Here is a 21996-nt window from a genome sequence, read left to right on the forward strand (position 1 = left end):
ATTAGTCTGTAGAGAAGGGATGCGCTTTGTATAAAGCTGGGCCTTAAACGATCAAAATAAAGCGTACTTTCAAATAGTATAGAAATATGTTGTTTATTGTGCTGAAAATATATGTGATGGTCTGAAAATTTATTTTCATATTTAATTATAAAATTTAAAGATTAAAAAATAATGTGGATGGAGCATACTTATGAATAATTAAAAATATTGAAAATTGACAGTAAAAAAAAATGCATTAAAAGATACACTATTTTCGGACTTGAAATACATTTTTTTTCTCATGTCCATACATCTCGAGATTGAGATAGTCGATTTGAGGATTTGTAGGCATTGAAACAACCTCTTCTAGTGAATTTTTTAACTGCACCTTAATTTGATTGTTTAGGGCTTTACCCTTGTCTAAACTTTTTCCATATGGAAAAATTACATCTAAAAATTAAGGGTCCTAAGATTAATCTTAGAGTAGGTTTCACCGGCGGGAGTAAGTGGACAGTTTACTCCCTCGGGAGCATATCTTTGTGACGGGTGTCTTCAAGCTGTCTCCAAGCCAAGAGCTATTTCCGACCGCGAGGGGCCCGTCTCCGTCTCTTTTCTGACGTGTACCCGGTCCACGTCAACCATTGTGATGCTGCCACGTAATTCATTCGTCTTCTGATTTTACACGTGGCAAAGACCCAGATGATCAAGCCCATGCAGCCTCCCAGTATTCACTGTATTCTCAATCCGATGTATTAGTCAATAAATTTCTCATCTTGAAATAATTTCAAGAAGGATCACCACTGTTTCCCATTTTTTTAAATAAAATTTAAAACTAGGCAATTATTATTAGAAAAAGTTTATATACGGTGTTTGAAGTAAGTTCCCCAATTTTTTTATTACAATTTAAAACTAGCAATTATTATTAGAAAAAGTTTATATAAGGTATCGACCTCGATCTATTTGAATCAAGATGTATCTCAAAAATTCTCTAAAAAGGAGTATTTCAATGTTAGAAAATCTTTCAATTTAGATCATTTCGACCGTAAGATATATCGGTACGAAAAAAAAAAAGCATTTCAAATCTAAAAATAATATAGCTTCTAACAAATTGTTTAGACCGTCTATTTTCAAGATTGTCGAGTGTTTATAAATTTACTCAATCTGTACTTCTTTTAAAATTTTAAAAAAAATTACAACAAAAAAAAAGATTTTCGAGCTATCACAAGGTTTCTGACACTAGAACTATAACTCCAAACAAATTCAGAGGTGTGCTTTATGTCTACAATATAAGGATATAAGGAGGATGCCTTATACAAACCTTACTACCTATTATTATTTTTGATTGGAATAGCAGGAAATTTAGCCTTTTTTGCCTTATCTAAAATCACTTTGGATTTTATAACGAAACAACAAACCTTCTTTAAATAAATTTGGTATTTTCTTGATATTTATTGTAAAAGATGTGAGTTTTATATAGAAGGTTACAATAATTTTTTACCCAAAAATTACATGTTATGATAATGATAAATTTTGAAGGTGCTTACCTTAATTGGATTGTTTAAGGATTCAACTGTATACGAACCACCCCCAAATTTTAATAAAGGAAAAAGTTTATATAACTTTGCAACTTTAAAATGTAGAATAATAGATGCACCTCAAAAAACTATTAGAATGTTGTTTTAATTTTGAAAAACCCTCTAATTGATCATCTCGACATCGAAATGTATAAATATGAAAAAAAGAAGTTTTTGAGTCTTCGAAATAATGCATAATGCATTATGCATCTTGCAACACATTATTTACGTCGTTTATTTTCAAGATTTTGATATATTTATATATCTATTTGATTTTAAGCATTTGAATTTTAATTTTTTTAATTAACTATAAAAATAAATTTTGAGATAATTTTAAAAATATTTTATAATAAATTTATATGTTATGATAAAATTTGGAGGTGCACGTTAATTGAAATGTTTAAAGTTTCAACCTTAGAAACCGCACCCTTTAATAAATATTTTGATAAATTTTGATTTTTTGTTAATTTTTCTGTTAAAAAAATAAATATCCTGAGAGAGAAAGTACCCGCCTCGATCCAAGCGCTTGGAATTTCTCTCTTCCTTCTCCATCGATTCAAAGCCAAGATTTCGAATCAGTTTCCCTTCCCAACCCATTTCAGATCCCTTGTGAATCCATCTTCTTTCTCTCTCTTCCAATCGGTCTATTACTTTCTCTATCTTCCCATCTCCGTGAATTTCACACACCTTTCTCCCCACTGGTAATTCATCTCCCTCTTCTCTCTCTCTTCCGGTCTCTTTTTTGGGTTTCTTTCTATTGATTTCTCTGATAATTTCGTACACATTTCTGAACTCCATTAAGGATTTGAGTACCCCAATTATGGCATTAACGCAAGAACCAGAGTCGATTTACTCTTTGAGAGCCACTCCAAATGCTACTTTAATCCAATTCTCCTTTATCCCTTTTCCATTTTCTTCTTAAATTTCAAACCACTTCGCTCTCACTGGACCCATTCACATCCTCCAACAACCCATCTCTCTCTCTCTCTAAAACCCATTTGCTCTCCCTCTCTCTCACTCTCTCTCTATAATGGATTTCCCCAACCTTCAGTCTCGTTTATCAGTACCTTACATCCCACCTCACAAAACCCAAGTCCATCCTCGAATGCACGCTTTCTCTAGCTTGCCCCCACCAAATGCAAGGCCTCCAAATTACCTATATGTCTCCTCCAAGATCTGGTGGGTCATTCTCTCTGTAATGATTTTCTTCTCTCTCTTCTTCTATGTTTTAGCCATAGCCAGAGGGATCTATTTCTCATCGAATTACCACACCCCCAATACCAAAAGCTATGGCCTCATCATTGATGCAGGCTACAAAGAGGCTCGAATCCATGTCTTGGAGTTCTTTGTGGATGGGAGATTCCCTTTTATGGGGTTCGAAGGAAAACATTCAAATTCTTTTGCAGTGAAGCCTGGGTTATCAGCTTTTGAGCGTAATCCTAAAATTATGGGGAATTCAATCGATGGGCTTTTGGAATTCGCAAGGAAAATGGTTCCAAAGAAGGTTTGGGGTGTTACCAAGGTTCAGTTGATAGCTCATGGAGGGCTTCGATGGCTAGGAAGTGACAGTGGTGAACTCATATTGGAATCCTGCAGGACTAAGTTGAGATCATCAGGGTTCCAGTTTCAAGACGAGTGGGTCTCCTTTTTAACTGGTCTCTCTCTCTGTCTATCCATCATGATGAAGCATTTTGATGGCAATACTTGTAGTGGTTTGGTATAATTAAGTTGGTTTGTACAGAATTAAATGTGTAATTCATTTATTAATAGTTGCCTGCTTCATATCCTTGATGACATGATTGTTTCCTTTTTCTTATGTCCTTCTTTTTATTGATATATGAATGGAAGCATTGCTATTGATTTTCTTTCTTCTTTTTGGAAGTTTGTTCGATTGCCTTTGGCACTTTATTAGTTGAAGACTCTAGGATGACATCAATTATAATTGGTTTGGGTAAATCTTTTTGCAATAAGTTTGTTAAAGTTCAATGATCCTTATATGGAATCAATTATGGGCCTTTTTGTCTCTGAAGTTATTGAGAGAATTATTGTCATTGACTGCAAATTATTGAATGAGAGTCTTTTGTTTTGAGAATGTGGGCTGTAAACTGTCAATCCACTAGGTTTTCATAGTTTATGTTTTTCTTACCATCTGTTTATGGCTGATCAGTATGAGTTTTCTTATGCAAATTTACTCAGCTAGTCTGTTGCAAACAATTGCAATGAAGGATGAAAAGATGGAACGTCGATATCTAGAGACATGTGATATGTGTCTATTATGATGTTATTACTCATTGTGGCTCATGGTTCTAATCTATGTTGTGGTGAAACAAAAATTTGGATTTCAAACCCTTTTTCTGGCTGAATTGGGTCTTGAGAAATTGATGTCTTAGTCGAATAAAGGGGGAGTTGGCCAAAATCCTGGATAAGAACTTTGGTGAAATTTCCTGTATCTGACTGACAGAGAAGGTCTTAGAAAGTAACCCATAACCTGAGTCATTAAACATGTTGCATTATGATACACTATAGATTATTGGCTTTGCCCTTGTGTGTGCTGGAGCCGATCTTACTATCATCCTATTATTTCATCTAAATTTGAAACAATTTTGAAAGAGTAATGATCCTATGAGGCCCTCCCACACCCATGTGTGTAGGACCCCAAAGGATCACCATTAAATTTGGCACAAATCTCTAGAAAAGTTATCACATGGGTGTGGGACTTGACTTTTTTAGAGATCTGTGCCAAATTTAATGGTGATCCTTTAGGGTCCTACACACATGGGTGTGGGAGGGTCCCATAGGATCATTACTCATTTTGAAATTGAAAACTTTTATAATTTGCAACCTCAGCTGAGCAAATATTGTTGGATTTATGGCCTTTCAAGGCTTTAAATCTAAGATTCTCTCACTCAGTGGGAGTGACTGAGAATGAATCTAAGTACTTGATGCACTGGGGCTCATATTCATGTATCTCGAGTACATGAGCCAATGAGCGTTTTACAATTTAAAAGAGAGAAATCTCTTGGGGAGGTGTGAGGGTCACCTCCAAGTCAGGGCTATGTTGATGAGTATGCCTCATGGTTAGTGTGATTGGCTTGGGCTAGGAGATCCAAAAAGAATAAAAGAACTTGAGTAATTTTTGAGTATTGGCCTTGTGTGGGGTGGTCATGACTTATGGGACATGAGTCCGTACGCTGACAGGAGACCACCATACGGCATGTGCACTCACAGTCACATGGAAAGCCACTCTTCTAATATTTGATCCAACTAAGAAGAGCTAGTGCACATGTGCCATGAGAGGACCCCTGTATATGAGCATTTATATATCCCACAGGGGTGCACCTGTAATCCATTGAAAATCGGGTGATGGAAAGCTTGATTGGGTTGACTTTGATGATGCCAAATTATGTGTCTTTGCCATAAATTGTAGAACATAGGCCTATTGAGTCATTATGAGATAAAGTGGACCACCATTCTGGACTAGTCCAATAGAATACTCAAATGCTTAGATCTAAGCTTAGAGATCTCATTTACCAATTGTCCCATTTTATTATGATGCAAAAATATTTATTTATGGTGGGGAATCATTAGGAAATTTTTGGGAATTTTTGAGAATTTTTGAGATTTTTTTTGGAATTTTTTCAAAATCCAAAATGTGGTTTTTAAATTTTTTCGGGGGTAATTCCAAGGAAGGACAGCTTGTGGGGTGGTCCCACGTGCCACCCAAGTGGCCATAGGGTGGGCCACGTGGCTCTTATGTCATCCCCACACTGATGACACATCATGATGTCATCACAAGTGGGAGTCTTGTTTTTAGAATTATATTATTTGGTCACTTAAGTTGTATAGTTTCAAGTAAAAGTTTATTTTATAACTTAAGTCAAATTATTATGTCACACAGAAATTTGACACATGTGAATTGAATAGCATATGCCAAGGGTTAAGGCTAGACATGATATTTTGGCTTAAACCCTAATCCATGAGAGAAAATGAATTTAAAGTGGCTTTTTCTGTGTCATTATCTCATTGGCTAAGTCAATATGAAGTTTATGAAATGACACATTGTGATTGACCAATCTATGGGATATTGTCCTAGTTGGAATACCTTTTTCAAATTACCATTACGACATTGCTCCTACCCTTATGATTTTTTATTATTTAATAAAGTTCTATGGTTAATTATGGAATGGTTAAAGGACTTATAAGAAAACCTTTTATGAGATAAGAACAATTGGTAAAATGGCTAATCTAGGTAGGGTTTTATGGAGTGATAGTGGTGTGCAAATCACATCTATTGATCTTGATGGCTAGATATGGGTGTGTGGCTAGGATCAAAGTTTTCTCATGAGCCATAGATGAAAAACATCATTGGTTAGGATTGACTCACCCAAAATATCTCACCACCTCACAGCTATAAATACCCTTGCTCACCCCCATTCTCTACACACTTTTGAGTTATTGTAGAGAGAGAAATAAGAGAGAGAATTACGTTCCTTGAGTCTCTTCCCTTTTCTTTGGCGAACCTCCTTGTCATAGTGATGGTGTATGCCAAATCTCATGGTGTCTAGTTCTACTCCTTCAAGGTAATCACCTCATCCATTCTCTTTCATTTTCTTGCCTTATCCTTTTTATTTCCTTGTTGTAATTCATCATTTGTAACAATATTTTAATTACATTTCATTAATCTTTGGTGACCCATTATAGTCCTCATACTATGCATGTATACTTTGAAGTATACATTGTGTAGTCATCACCTTCTATCACTAGACACTATTTACCTTTGAGCTTTAACCCCTGTTTATTTTTTTACGAGATTTGGAACTTTATTTTCATAAATATTAGTGAATATTCATGGCATTTTAATCATTATTAGCTGGAGATTGGAGTTGGATAAAAGTGTATGATGTTATGCAACTATATACTTCACTACATTATCATATAACTAGTGTTTCTTATGAGCTGATTTTCTAAGCTTTACCAAACCATTTTGGGCCTCAAAATTACATCCCTCTCTCTCTCTCTCTCATTTTGGACAATATAAAGTGGTGAATTAGTGATTTCAAGCTTCCCATTGGTGTGAGTGAGTAGGCCCTTGAGTTTGAGCCATCCGTGCTTTCATCTATGGGACAATAGTAGGTTCCTAAAAGATCCAATTTGTAATCCGGGCATTAAGGATTCAATTGTTGGCTCCCCTTTGCAATTTTGGTACTCTATTCACTGTGGTTTTAAGTTCATAATAGTTGTGAGTCATTGAGCTTTGAATTTGTGTTGTTAGTGATGTGTATTCGATGATGGCAAAGTTACATGTGTAGTCTATGTAAGAGTGCTTGTAATTTGATTTTTTTATACAGCGAGTGCTTGAGGTTTTATGTAGGGACTTCATTGAGTTGTAATTTTGAGTTTTTCAAGTGATATGAGAGTCGAAAGTTGTTGTACTTTGTGAGTGTAACAGCTGTGAAGTGTATTTGCACTTTCATTTGTATGTATTGGTTGTATTTTTTTTCAAGTGATATTAGAGTCAAAAGTTGGTGTACTTTGTAAGTGTAACAGTTGTGAAAGTGTATTTACAAATAGTTTGTCATGTATTTGTAACAGTTGTGGATGTCCTTTGCATGTTTATATATTGGTTGTAAAATTTTAAATTACATTCACAAGTCAAGTATTGTATACTCGAACATCCCACCCTCTATATTACTTCAGATATTACTTGGGTAAGTTGTTAAGGATAGTTTGAGATTAGTTCAGTTAGAATCCAGAGGTGTGTTAGGGGACCACCTTGAAGGGCTTGAATGTGAATATGCACTAACAAAATAGTCTCTCAAGTGATCCTGTTAGAAGTAGACATCAAAATAATTTTGAGTGTGAGAACTTGAAGATGTGAGGGACAGATACTGAATAATGTGCATGGGGAGATGCTTGAAAGTTGAAAACAGCTTCGTATGGCATTGGTCTCTGTTGATTCACGTTCTTAAAATGGGGCTCTATTACTGTAAAGAATTTTCCTTTATTCAACTTGACTACAAGGGTATGTTAATTAATTTGTCTTAAAATTATGGTATCTATAAACATGGAAAGATGAGTTTTGCTAATCCATTATTGACCTGAAACATTGAGTAGATCTTGACATTTTTAAATGTATGAATGCATGTTTCTTAATGGACAGATACAGACCCTAAACAATGTTTAATAGGCGCCATGAATTTCCAAGTACTGTGAATTGGTAGCAACATTACATGATACCTCACGTGAGTGTTTGCTGGTAATAACTCCAGAACTTGAACTTTAAGCATGGATATTGACAATTTGTGCCAAAATTAGTATTTTTTATGTTATAGGAAAAAAGTGAAGCTGGAATATGTGAGTGGTTTGACAAATTATAAGGAATATTTGAGTGCTGGTGGTTGGATGTTGGAAAGAGTGCTTGGGTGGATCCTCTTGCAAGGTTGCTTGAATCCCATGCCCCCTGCCCCCCCCCCCCCCCCCCAAAAAAAAATAAAGAAAAAAAAAAGGAAAAAAGAACTCTAGTGAAATAGTACTTATCAAAAAAGAAGAGAAAGAACTTATCAAAAAGAAACAGAAACTAATGAGAGGAAATAGTAGATGGAGTGAATAAAAGAAAGTCTCTGAAATATTGTGACAGGGAAAGCCTATGGTCTGTATCTATGAAGTTAATAGTTATATGATATGTGTATCACAAATGCTTCATAAATTGAGTGGTGATACTTTGTGTAAGACTGTGCTTTTTGGAGTCCCTTTCAGAAAGGATCATTGTTGCCTTTAGAATAAAAAACAAAGTAAGGCACCTTCTCCAGATTGAAATTTTTTAGGGCTTCAAGTACATGTTTGGGAAGTTCTGATCACTCACATGCTTGGGGCTTAATTCGGTTCTTTAAGCTCCAAAACCTCTCACATGTGTATGCAATCACAAGGTTTTCATTTATTTAACATGTGTATGCGATCACAAGTTTTTCATGCATTTTTTTTTTAGACTTCCAGAAATATTTGCAGCTTGCATTTTCTTGTGACACGTTGATCCTTATGATTTTTAGGGTCCTGGTGCAGGCCCTGATGAAGGTCTTTATACTTGGGTTGCTGCAAACTATGCTCTCGGAACCTTGGGAGGGGATCCTCAGAGGACCACAGGGATAATTAAACTTGGAGAAGATTCTACTGAGGTTTGTTTGCTATCCTTATTGAGCCCTATGGATTGACGGATTCTTATTATCGTTCCCCTAATGTTACTCACACTGCATGAAAATGTTGTTTAAATTTTATGAATAAGTTTTTTTTTTTCAAAGATTAATGTTCTCACAATCAACAGAGGGGAGAAATCTTGTATAATTTATTGTGTTTTTTGCGATGCTTTTATCGGAGTTTTCAGTAAATTTCGAGTTTTTTGGTTGTTTTATTCCACATATCATGGTGAACTGCTTGTAATATGTGATTTATCATTTTTTTTTTTTGATTGTTTACTGTGATTTCTTTGCCTAAAAACTGATGCACAAGTATGATCTTACATGAATTGAGGCTTTTAATGGTCAAACTCTGCATTTAATTTGGTGTAACATTTCGATATTAGTGCCATTTCATGCTCCGAGGTGCTTGAAACATATCACCACAGTTTCTCACTTCTTTTATTTATCATATCTCTTTCTTTATATGTTCCACTTGCCCATCCATGAATCCATATGTCCTGTCTCCTGTCCATGTTTTTTCCACCCGTCCTTCCTCTTCATATATGACTTTCTGCAGAGAGCAATCTATTCCATTCATTTCTAGGCAATGATGTAACAGAAAATATTCATATAGAGAAAATGGAGATTATTGTTGTATTCTGGCAACCTTTTTTTCTCTTTAAGCTTCATGCTACCTTGCCTTAACAGTGTTCAGGAATTTGTCTCTAATATATTGCCTGTGGGTGAATTTTGAGCCATTATAGAATATGTTTGTTTTGGCCAAGAATAAAGTTGGACTTGTATGTTTTGTCGACGGAATTGTTATTCTGCAGGTCACTTTTGTTCCGAGGGAACCAATTCCATTGGAGTTTTCTCGAACGGTGAAAGTGTCAGGAGTCACATATAATCTTTACAGCCACAGCTTGCTTCAATTTGGTCAGGTTTGCTTGTATAATTTTGCTGCTTTCCTTCAGTAGCTTGTCGTGATTTTTTTTCTTCTGGATTTTTTAACAAATAGAATGATTAAGTTTCATATTTTTTATGCAATCTACACGTTGCGACATGGATTTTCTATGTAATTTAAAGGCACGTTTGAAGATTCTAGAGATTTCTTTATTCACATGGAAGTCAATGATGATGCTGTTTCTGTAGCCTAGTTCAAGAGGGATAGTGTTACGTTTGAGATTATCCTCCATCCTTTGTAACTTGACCTGTATTATGCGCCCTTGTCATATCACTTAATTATTGATAAGTTAATCATAAAAAGATGTTGCACAAAAAATTAATCATTAAATGATGTTGGGAAATATGTTGGACAAGAATAACATGAAGAGAGGGGCCTTTACTTGGCAAGAGGTTGACTTGGGGGATGAGTAAATCGTTGGAACATATTAATTTGAATGAAGTGATTGCTGTGATATGGTTAGGCATTACATGTGTATATAAGGTTCATGGCTCTGTTGTGTTGGTAACAAAGGCCACAGTGGGTGATCAGGTTCTAAATAAGAACTCCCTCCTTTACATGGTGTGTCTAAATTTATATGGGTGTCATGTAATCCATGTGACTGCATGGGTGGCATGAGGGTCATCACTGTCCAATGTAAAGGTTGGATGGTTATTGAGACAGAGAGTGGGACCCACCTTAACATGGTTATTTTTCACCATCATCATCATTAGAGCTTTTTCCCAACTATTTGGAGTCGGCCACACGAGTCCTTGTCCAATATTATACTCTATCAAGGTCCATACTAGCACATGGTGATGACACATGGTGATGATGGTGGTGGAAATTTAGGTGTGCATTTTGTGTTCTCGTGATTGGTAGGTTCTGCATGTCTTTTCTGAATGGATATGCATTTGAGTTTGAGTGTTTCATTGAGCAATAGATGTTTAGTTTTGTGGATCAAAATGTTATATAGCATTTCAAAATTGCATTTATTGTGTTTGATATCATAGAGATATTATATTTATGTTATTTTTTGATTATTGGTGGTTCTTTTGTGTGCTATGTCTCTGAAATTGAATCATTTAATTCAAAATGGCATTTAGAAATTGGCAGCAGTATAATAATATTATAAAATGTGATTGTTAGTATTTAGTGTTTACATATAAAAATATCAAATTACCATTTATATCCTTCCTATAATTTTTCATGTGATTTGTTTGAGAAAATAAAGTAAAAAAAAAGACTTATTATGTTTTTTGTACTCAATGGGTCGTATTGTGTAAGAATGATGGGAGCTACAAAACTGAAGTGCGTCAGTGTTACTTTTGTATTGATTTGTAGGGGGGGAAAAAGTTATTTTTTGATGTTTTAATGATGGATATCATGTAGCTGTTTGTGACCTACATTCCTTGTGCAGGATGCAGCTTGGAATTCACATTTTAGTGGAAGAAGAAACTTATGTAAGCAATTTAAGTTCTTCTTGATATTAAAAGATTGAATGATTCTATAATCTAATGAGAACAACGAATTTTCATAATGATTGATGCAATCTATTTTGTTGATTATCATGCCAATCATTTTACTTTTGTATCATCTTAATGTGATTTTTCTTTCTTGATTTTCAAAGACCAAGTAACGATTGACTTTTAAAAGAAAAGGCCAAGTAATGGTTGATTCTCTTTGTTGCACAAAAGATTTTCTTAATGTTTTCCTTTCATGAAGTTAACCTTTCCTCAAAAAAAAAAAAAGATTTTTCCTTTCATGGTTGTTTTATGTAATGTTGTTTTCACGGTGGGTTTGTGTACTAGAAGAATTTGATCTTCGTTATTTGATGCGGAGACAATATATCTCATGGAATACTTGATTTGTATATTGTATCTGCATTGATTATCGTCAGTTTTAGTTTTTTCCTTGATAGCTATTATATATTAAACAAGAGGAGGACCTCAGTTATTCTTTCACTAAGTGCCCATTTTATTTTTCAACTTTGTACTTTTAATTCTAATTTTATACCCATTTTGTCCTTATTGGTTTATTCTTTCCAACTATTTATCCATATTTCTATCTCCCTCTCCCTCTCAATGGATTCTCTCTCCCACTCTTTCATCTTTATCTCTCTCCTATATTCATGGAATATTTATTCTCGCTCCCCTCCCCTAACATGCATGCCTTCTTACATGTAAATTTAAGTTCCTTCTATTATTTTGGAGACATTTCCATACTCTTTCCCTCTCTTTTTCTCAAAGGATTCTCTCGCTCTCTACAATCTCTCTTAAAGAATTTCTCTCTCAATATTATGTATGCTTACTATTTTCAAAGAATCCTCTTGAAATGGTAACCTGCAACTATTATTTTTCATAAATAATATTCATATTTTATATTTAATCATGCATTCTTTTTATTCAATACTTTTGCCAATAATTTTAGTTAAATGTTATAAATTTAAATAATAATTTGAAATTATAATTTTTAATTAATAATTATAGGATAATTATTCCATTACTTTTAGGGAAAATTGTCTCATGCGGTCTAGACCGCATGATTACATATGCTCTTCAAAAAGTGTAAAGCATTAAAGATGGATGCAAGTAGGTGTTTCATGTAAAAACAATGGAAACTAAAGGTCCAAATGTTTTTTTACTAAAATTATTATTTCTGGTTTTTTAAATTTACTTATTTTTTCATATTCATGATCTCCATGTTAGAGATTACATGTTCTTAAAAATTAAGTCCAAAAATCCATCTCAAAAATAGATTTATTAATAGGCTCGCATTTCTACATATGTTGGCTTGGTCGCATAGAAACCGGGTCCTACTTTTAATATTACTAAAAGTGAAAGTATTGATACAATGTGTTCACAATAATCATGACCATTGGATGTGAAATTGAGTGGCTGCAATTATTCCATTGACCAAGCTCAAACTTCAAAAGACATTTTCTCGAACTTTACGACACATCCAAGCTATCAAATTTCACATCAAATGGTTGTAAGGAATTATGACCACCTTGTATCAAAGGTAAATGGTCTCATTGTAAACAATCCCTTACTTAAATTAGTATTATTTGATGATATATCCCCCATATGATGTTCTATATAGTAATACTCAGTTAGAAATCATATTTTGTTGATTTAAGTAATAATTTTTGGAAAAAGTTTATATAAGGTTGCAACCTTAAAATGTAGAACTACGGATGCACCTCAAAAATCCATCGAAAAAGGTTGTTTTAATGTTGAAAAACTGTTTGATTGATCATCTCGACATCGAGATGTATGACCATGAAAAGTAAAAAGATTTTGAGTTTCAGAAATAGTGCATCTTACAACATATTATCTACACCGTCCATTTTCAAGATTTTCATATGTTTATAGATCTACTTGATTTTAACCATTTTTGGAATTTAAAATTTTATAATTTGATATAAAAATGGATTTTGAGATAATCCTAATAACATTTTACATCAAAATTATATATTATGATAAAATTTGAAGGTGCACCTTAGTTGGATTGTTTAAGGTTGCAACCTTCTGGAAACCACACCCATAATTTTTAGTTAATATTTGCTAATAATTTTAACTTAATAGTTATATTTTTAATTAATAATTTTTGAAAATTATAATCTATAATTAATAATCGTTACATAACTATTTCTAATATTACTTGTATGAGTAAATATATATTTATTATCGAGTAAATTATAAGTTAAGCTTACCTTTTGTATTGTAAATTTTGTAATTATAATCATAATTTCTGTCATGAAGTTTCTTTTGCAAGGAATATTTCGATGATGCTATAAATTTGGTAAGTGTATATAATTCATGCCATGGTAAAATTATGACATTTATGAATAATATAAATTATGGTAAAATAAATATAAAATTATTCCTAATTTCATTGTAATTAAAATAAATACATTTTGTATTTTATAACGATCAGATATGCCCATATAAGTAATTAAGTGATTGTATAGTTATTAGTAGTAAAATTATCATTATTATAATTTATAGTAGAACAATTTTTAATATTAATAGTATATATTTTATATACACATTTGTCTGTCTATCTATCTATCTATTTATTGTCTATCTATTTTTCCTTTCTCTTTTGTCTTTTTTATTTTAAAAGTAATTCCTATTTTGTCAAATCTCCAATAATCGACTATTCATTTGAATAGGTCTGGATTTTGTAGGAATATGTTTTTCATCAAAATTTGGGTCATATGGCAGTTCCACCATATGTTGCTTTCTATTCCAAAAAGTATTAGGAATATCAGCACAAACTTCTTTTTCAAGCTGTTCTTAAAATATTTTGATTTCATTTTGAATAATAGAAGATTTTAATTTTTTCTCTATTATTTTATAATTTGTTTCTTCTTTCAGGGAGAATAAAAATTTTTATTTCTTTTTCAGGTGATTTTGAACCTAATTTATTTCTTTTATTTTTGGTTTGTCTATAAATTCAAATTTTACTTTATGACCGTCAATTTCTGATTCTGACCTGTATGGTCTAAAAGTTTTATTGGATATAAGAGGTTCAAAAAGGTGTTCTAAGTATGACAGCTTGTGATAGACCTTTAACAATTATAAACAGAAGTATAAAACAGGCTCCATTATTGTAAATTGCTGCATCAGAAAGTTCATAATTAATTATCATTCTCTTACCATCATCAGTATTCAATATTTGTGTAGTACTGTCAAAATATTTAGAAGGGACAAGACCTTCATTGATACAATTTAAATCGGCGCCTGAGTCAATTAAGGCGACGGTCTGGAAGTTGAATTCTTTATTTACAACAATTGTAACATAGGTATGCCATCTTTGAGATATACCTTTATCAACTAGATTGACATATGTTGAGGTTTTCAGATTTTTATCAGAAATATGATTGTTTTCAGTTAAAGGGATATTCAGATCTTCAAATTCATCCACAAGTGAGACAACAGGTTCATTTCCTCCTGTATGAAGAGTTTCTAACTGTTCAATTCTTATTTTAAGTTGTTTTATTTCTTACTTAATATTGTTTACTTCATATTTCAATTTTTCCATAGTGGTATCTTTGGAAGTTCCTCTTGATTTTTCCTTTTATTTCATCATACTTATAATATTTTTAAATTCATAAGTGGGTTTAGTATAACCATCTTTTTATTCAAGAAAATCTTCATTGGGTTTTTGCTTAGAAATATAAGTAAGTAAAGCTTCTCTTTTAACAACAGGATCCTCAATTTTGTCAATAATATTCAGAATAATATTTTCTTCCTGGGTTAGAGTATTTATTTCTAATCCATTCGTAAGACATATTGATTTATAATAATCACATTAGCAATTAGAAGTATTGCCTAATTCTTCCTCAGTAGAAGAGTCAGCTTCATCAATAATATTAATAGCTTCTTTTAAAAAGGAATCCGAGTCATCATTAGAGGTTAGGAGAACCTGACAGAGTTGCCTTTTAAGGCCCTCATCAATATTTAAATTATTAATCTTTCTTTTGGTTCTACATTTATTAAAGCAATGTCCAAATTTACCACATTTTCTGCAGATGATGGGTTTTCTTTTATGCCTGGAAGGTTTTCTTTATTATCTTCATCAGTACCTGTCTTTTTTTTTTTAGAAAATTTTTCCTAAATCTTTTAGATTTTTTCTTGTATGCGGTTTTATCTTTATAGATTCAAAATCAAATTGTTCACAGAAATCGCCTAACTCTTTTTTTCTTGTTAGGTTTTGTTTTTCTAATTGTTTCTTGAGTTTAAGGTCTGTACATATTTCTAGGCTTGTGGCACATACTTCAGCAGACAATTCTCCTAGAGTATAAAGGTCATAATTCAGTTCACCATTATTTTTAGCTTTTAGCTTGTTTTTAGCCTTTTCAGCAAATAATCTAGGAAGTCCAGCAATGAATTGTCCTTTCTAATAACTAGCTTTACAGTCCTCAACTGTAAGGAGTCTGGACGTAAACGTATCTTTATACCATTTGTAATGAGAAAGGGTAGGACATTTGAGGTTTTGCAAGAGATCTGACTGTCTTTGAGTTAGTATACTTGTATTCCCTATAAAATGCAGGGCAATAGTATAAATTAGAGTATTCACAAACTCATCTTCAGTAACCTGAACTGTTTGTATTTGGTCAGGTTGTATTGCTCTAGTTCTTGTGTATTGCTTCTTAGCAGTCAATATAATTTTTTTCTGGCTCAGTAAGATAATTATCCCACCATCCTCTAAGTTGTCCTGTAAATCCTACTATACTTGCTTTGGCCACATCCAGGTCTTGATTTCCATTATTAATGCTAGCTGTGGCATACATCATCATGTGTCTAAGCAAGGTAAGAGTCTGATATTCATTGAGAGTATCTAAATTCCATTCCACGATGGCTTTGCCATCATACATGGCAGATGCCATTAGGATGTCTTCTTCATGTTGGATATCAACAGGGGAAGGTCTCGGATAATACATTTTTGTAGGAGCTGTTGGTCTGGTTTTAATCCCATATCCTACTTTATTGATTTCAGCAGGCTCAATGTTGATTGATTGTTTAAATATTTGCTCTAGACTGTCAATATCTTGTTCAGAACAGTCATCAGTAATGTCTTCAATCATGTTATTAGAAGTCTCTGGAATTTTATCAAGGGATTTACCTTTTTCATCTATTTTCAGATTTCCTAATCTAGATATAATTTCATCCAAAAATTCTGAACTTACAGGCTGTAATCTAAACCTGTTTTTAGGTAATTCAAGTGAGGGTTTAAAAAGTAAGGGAGCAGTAGTTTTTATGGAAGATGGTGTTTTGAAGATGAAGGTTTATCTTTCAGAGTAACTTACTTAGATACTAAATCCTCTATTTTGTTGGCTTGCTTTCCTATGGATTTGAGTTAGAGATTAATATACTTATGTTGTTCGATAATTGTTTTAAACCCTTCCATATTAGGATTATCAGAAGGCTTTTTATACGGGGCAGCAGTGGTTCCCTTAACATCTAATATAATATCTTCTGGAGGATGCCTAGATTTTATTTCTCCTTTAGTAGTTTTGTAAGAATTGTATCGAGAATTTAATGTATTGGTATTAGGAGATTTTCTAACATATCTTTTTCCTATATATTCGAATGAAAATGTTAGTTTATGTTGTCTAACTAAGACTTACCTAAATCATCTAAAAAAGAACATGTTTCCTTTAGCCGTATTCATGGTTTCAATATATTTTTCCTTAATATATTGACGAGATTTATCCGTTCCTTTATCAAGAAACCATTATGTGATATCTTTATTATGATCATAATTAAAATCAGCTTCAATTTTTTTACAATTAATTTGAAATGTGCTAATTTCAATAACATTAATTTGAAGATCATATTCCACATTAGAAAAAGTTGGTCCAGGTGATATGGGCTTGGAATTGTCTGTCTTTGGTGTTTCAACATCATAAATGGGTTGTTGTATTTCACCAACCCTTCTTAATTCCTATAAAATAGCATTGATATGCTGATGCTCATATTTCGTATTTGGAATAGATGAAGTAGAACTCCTAGCAGGGATTCTAGGACTTTGTGAGGCTATATGAATTCTAGCACCCCTTTGGGGATTGAATTGAATTTGGACTTCCCCATTAGGGAATTCAACTATAGAGTTGACATTAGAATTCTGCACAGGTCTAGAAGGAGTTTCATTTTGTAGATTCCACTGTGCTGGTAGATTAACTTGGTTCCAGGTTGTAGTCTTAAGAACATTTAAATTTGATTTTTGAACATTAGTTTGAAAATATATAGTTTGGCCTCTTTTATCCATTTTCTTGACATCAGGGCAAATTGTATTCATAACCTTATAACAGATACGATAAATTATAGCAATGTTTTGTGAGCCAAAATCCATATCAAACCCTTGAGTTTTAAGGTTTAAGGTTAAAACCTTTAAAAGGTTGGGATCAGTTAAAGAAACTGAGAAATTGGGATAGCAATTAAAGTAAATTGGGCCTTCACAAAGTCTAGATTCAACAATTCCTAATAAAGAATAAGAAAAGTTTATATGTCTAATATCTCTTAAGCAGAGAAGGACATAATTATTTAGTCCGGTGCGAGTAAAGGGTTTAACAGCAATTTGGACTAATCCTATATGCAAATAGTTGTATCCTTCTTTCTATGTTCTTCTAATCTGTCTTTAGATAGAAGAGAAAAGGTATCTTGTGATTCAAGGATGGAAACAGTTTTTTCAACTGTTTTTATAGCATAATCACTTTTAAATTGAAATGATCATTTTCTATATATTTCACAAATTGGGACCTTAGGAATGTTTCAATTTTGTATACTCTTTTCTATATTGGAAATAACAATTTCTTCAGTATTCTTGATACTACTAATATGAGAGCTAGAAGAACTAGCTTCATTGTTTAAAGTTTGAGATCTGTTCCTAAATAGATTAGCCATTGAGTCAATATTGCAGTTATCTTTTTTCTGTTTCACAGTCAATAGGCTAAATGCACTGGCGACTTATCTTATGCGCTTATGTGCTCAGCCACGACTTAGGGTTCCATAGGATTAGGCGTACTGTCTTTTACGACTTTAATGGCTGGCTTATTTTGGTTTAGATCAAACTTTAAATAATAAACTAATAACTTGGCTCTGATACCATTTTAGGTGCAAATATATAAAATTGGACAATCAATAAATTTATACAATACACAAGTAATTAAAACAAGCTATATTTGCGAGACAGATATACCATCAAGACAGATATACTATGCATATAATACAAACTTACATTTCACAGATACAAAAACTTGTAAATAGCTCTAGCTGCTCTGGAATGTAGTTTGTTTCCTTCCAAAAGCAGTCACACATTCATAACAACACTCTTAAAACTTTTCAAAGTTTACAGACTCCAATGACCTCTAACTGAAACATTCAGAAAACACACTCAGAAAAACACTTGGACTGAAACACTCAGACTCTCAAAATCCCTTCAACTTCGATGCCTTGAAATGAGGCTTCCTCCTCTTTTTATAGGCGAAAGGCGGACTTCTAAATTTTAATTTGGAGTCCAGAACGAGATGAGGATGGCAGCATCTCCAGGTGGTAAAAGGTAACAATAATCTTTGAATTATTGTGCCGACACTACAGTAACATGTCCTTGCTATAGTGCCCTTCAATTGTTGTGCCGACATTACAGTTGTCCTTGCTACAGTACTGCTACAGTACCCCATGTCGGTGGAGAGTGTTGTCTTGGCTTACGTCATCCTCTTTGGGCCTTCGTGTCCTAGATTGTTATGGAGTCGGGCCGGCCCATTGTATTTGTTTATCTTCTAATAGGTGTAAGAACTGCATAGGAGTCATCTTCATTTTTTTCAGCATGGTCTTCCTCTCTTTTGAGGAGGTTAAGGACATATCATCTAGCTCTTCTTCATTTAGAGTTAATAATAATTATCTTTTAATTTTTTTATCTGATAAACTCGGATTATACTCTTTTAAGAGCTTAAAATACTCATCAATCCTATTAGGATTTGGGGTTTCAAAATTAGCTTGTATAAGCTTTTCAAGTTTTATATTTTGTGGGTGAAGATAAGTATCCTCGAATGAATCCCACCATTTTATCATGACCTTCATTTCCAAATAAGGGAGATAATCTCATTCATTATTATTAGGAGTTATTATATATTCCCATCTCAGAATCCAAGGGATTTCATATAGTGCTGAACAATGCATACATATATTTACTTGATTTATTCCTCTATTAGAGGCCTGAAATAGCTCATTCTTTTGGGGTTTTTGGATAGATGTCTGGAGTAGGTCCCCAATACAACGTCCATCTTTTAAACCATTGCGGAAATGCACTTATTTTAGTGATTAATTGGAATTGTAAAAACCAACTATGGGTCCTTTGAGGATTTTGAAATAGCAAGACTACATCCCAAGCTGTAATGTAGTCATGATAATTATAAGCCCTGACGTTTAGGGCTCCTGAAAGATATTTATGTTTCAGGGGATCAAAGCCCCATTCTTCATAAGTAATGATCTTTAAGATCTGAAATTTTGAATAGCCAATAATTTTACTATTCCTATTATAATGGAAAATCCTTATTGACTCTGTTTCAGTCAATATTTTTTCATAATATTCTCGGGTTTTATATCCTGTTTCAGGATGCATATTATCTACAAGATAAAGATCAACTACTTGATTAGACTATTTTAGAGCATGCTTATTTTCAATAACCATTATAGGTATTAATGCCTTTTCAATATAAGATGTTCTAGGCTTCGTATTTGGGCTTTTAGCCTTTTCACTAGCTTCCTTATTATAAGGAGAAGGTCTATTCTGATGGCTGCTGCTGGATGTATTAGCTTCTATTTTCCTTTGAGTGTCCCTGTAAGAACTCACGGGTTAAGAAGTCAGGCAGGGAATTAGACTGTCCCTTTATATATTCTATTGTAAAATCTTATGGAGAAAGAATGGCTTGCCATCTAATAAAAATCTGTTTGGATGCTATGTTTTTAACATCTTTTTCTAGAATATCTTTAGCAGCTTTGCAGTCGACTCTTATTAAAAATTTTTGATTTAAAATTTTGTAACACATTTGACTATTGAAAGAATTTCTTTTTGGTTGAGTAATTTTGTTGTACTGGGTTCCAAATTCCAGAGGTACATCTTACTCATTTTTCTTTTTCAGTTGGTTGAAACCTTTGTTTTAAGATTCCACCGTAACCTAGTTCTGAGGCATCGATTTCAATAATTTTGAAGCTTTTGGATGAGAAATAACTAAACAAGAGAGTTGTTTAGCTTTTGCCTTAATCTTCTTTACTGCCAGAGTATGCTGCTCCCCTCAATCTGACGGATTTTTTCGAAGTCTTTGAAAAAGGGGCTTACAATCAACTGCCATATTTTTATAATAGTCCGCAATATAATTGAGGGACCCTAAAACCCTTTGTAATTGGGTTATGTGGAAAAGGTAGCAGAATTAGAGAGAAGAGTACCCATATTAGTAATTAATTACAAACCGCTAAACAAGGCGTTGAGATGGATTCGCTATCCAGTCCCTAATAAAAGGGATTTGCTGAACAAATTGTTTAAAGCAACTATATTTTTAAAATTTGATATGAAATTAGGTTATTGGCAAATTCAAATAGCTGAAAAGGATAAATACAAGACTGCATTTACCGTACCATTTGGGCATTATGAATCGAATTTTATGCCTTTCGGACTAAAAAATGCTCCTTCTGAATTTTAAAATATTATGAATGAAATATTTAATCCATATACCACTTTTATAATTGTTTATATTGATGATGTACTTATATTCTCTGAATCTATAGATCAACATTGGAAACATTTGCATCTTTTCCATAAGATTATTATGCAAGCCGGATTGGTAGTCTCAGCCAAAAAGATTAAACTCTTTCAGTAGTAAAATTATCATTATTATAATTTATAGTAGAACAATTTTTAATATTAATATTATTTATTTTATATACACATTTATCTATGTATCTATCTATTTTTCCTTTCTCTTTTGTTCTTTTGATTTTAAAAGTAATTCCTATTTTGTCTTTTCTAATATTTTATTTTGAAGAATTCTCTTTCCTATTTATTAGATATATTTGATATGCATGCATATTTGCAACTCAATCTAATTTCCTATGTCCATGTTTCTCTCTCTTTCTCTCTCTCTCTCTCTCTCTCTCAACGGCTCCTCATTTATTTCCTACATCTTATTAAAAACTCTTATAATTAATGGTAGGCAACTTTCTCTCTCCTATTTATTAGATTTACTTTTTAATTTATTAGACACATGCATGGTTCCAACTCAATCCAATTTCCTACATCATCATCATCATCATCATGCCATATCATGGTATAAGCCTTATCCCAATTCAATTTCCTACATCCAAATTATAATATTGTTAGGCATACATGCATTTTTTATGTAGTATTGTTCATCAATAAAGGAAAATATGAGATGTATTATAGTTGATTATTTTTGTTTAAATAAGTATTATAATTTCCTACATCCAAATTATAATATTTATTTGGCATACATACATTTTTCATTTGTATTGCTCATCAATAAAGAAAAATTAGAGATGTATTATGGTCGATTATTTTTATTTAAATAAATATTATAATTGGTAAATATAAAATAACCAAGCATAAATTGTTATTAGTTTAAATTCCATTAATTTGAATTTTATGAATTCAATGTTATAAATTAAGAAAATTATACGAAAATATTACTTAATCAAATGTAATTATTTAAATAAATTCTATAAGTTTATTGTTAACTAATAAAATTATAGCTGAATAATGAAATTATGGTAACCATTATAATTTGGGGAAATTATCAAAATAC

The 21996-nt window shown here is 32.6% G+C and overlaps 1 protein-coding gene across 4 annotated transcripts in view; it reads left to right on the plus strand.

Moving 5' to 3' along the window:
• The first annotated feature begins 1957 nt into the window (after nt 1-1957).
• Nucleotides 1958-21996, plus strand: part of LOC18425173 (putative apyrase 5) — a 28337-nt gene continuing 8298 nt past the window's right edge. The window contains exons 1-4 of one of the 4 annotated variants that reach the window (XR_016053857.1): nt 1958-3208; nt 8613-8725; nt 9559-9661; nt 11089-11131. Coding sequence is in view for 2 of the 4 variants with exons in the window: in XM_011630953.3 (XP_011629255.2) it covers nt 2584-3208; nt 8613-8725; nt 9559-9666; nt 11089-11131 (889 nt within the window). In the remaining 2 variants the exon portion in view is untranslated. Of the gene's footprint in view, nt 3209-8612; nt 8726-9558; nt 9667-11088; nt 11132-21996 lie in introns of all 4 variants that reach the window. The other 3 variants (XM_011630953.3, XR_016053832.1, XM_088864357.1) reach the window with 3 other exon arrangements.

The sequence above is a fragment of the Amborella trichopoda genome, chromosome 1, assembly GCF_054954075.1.
Source record: "Amborella trichopoda isolate Santa Cruz 75 chromosome 1, AtrichopodaSantaCruz75HAP2 v2.0, whole genome shotgun sequence".
NCBI lineage: Eukaryota > Viridiplantae > Streptophyta > Magnoliopsida > Amborellales > Amborellaceae > Amborella > Amborella trichopoda.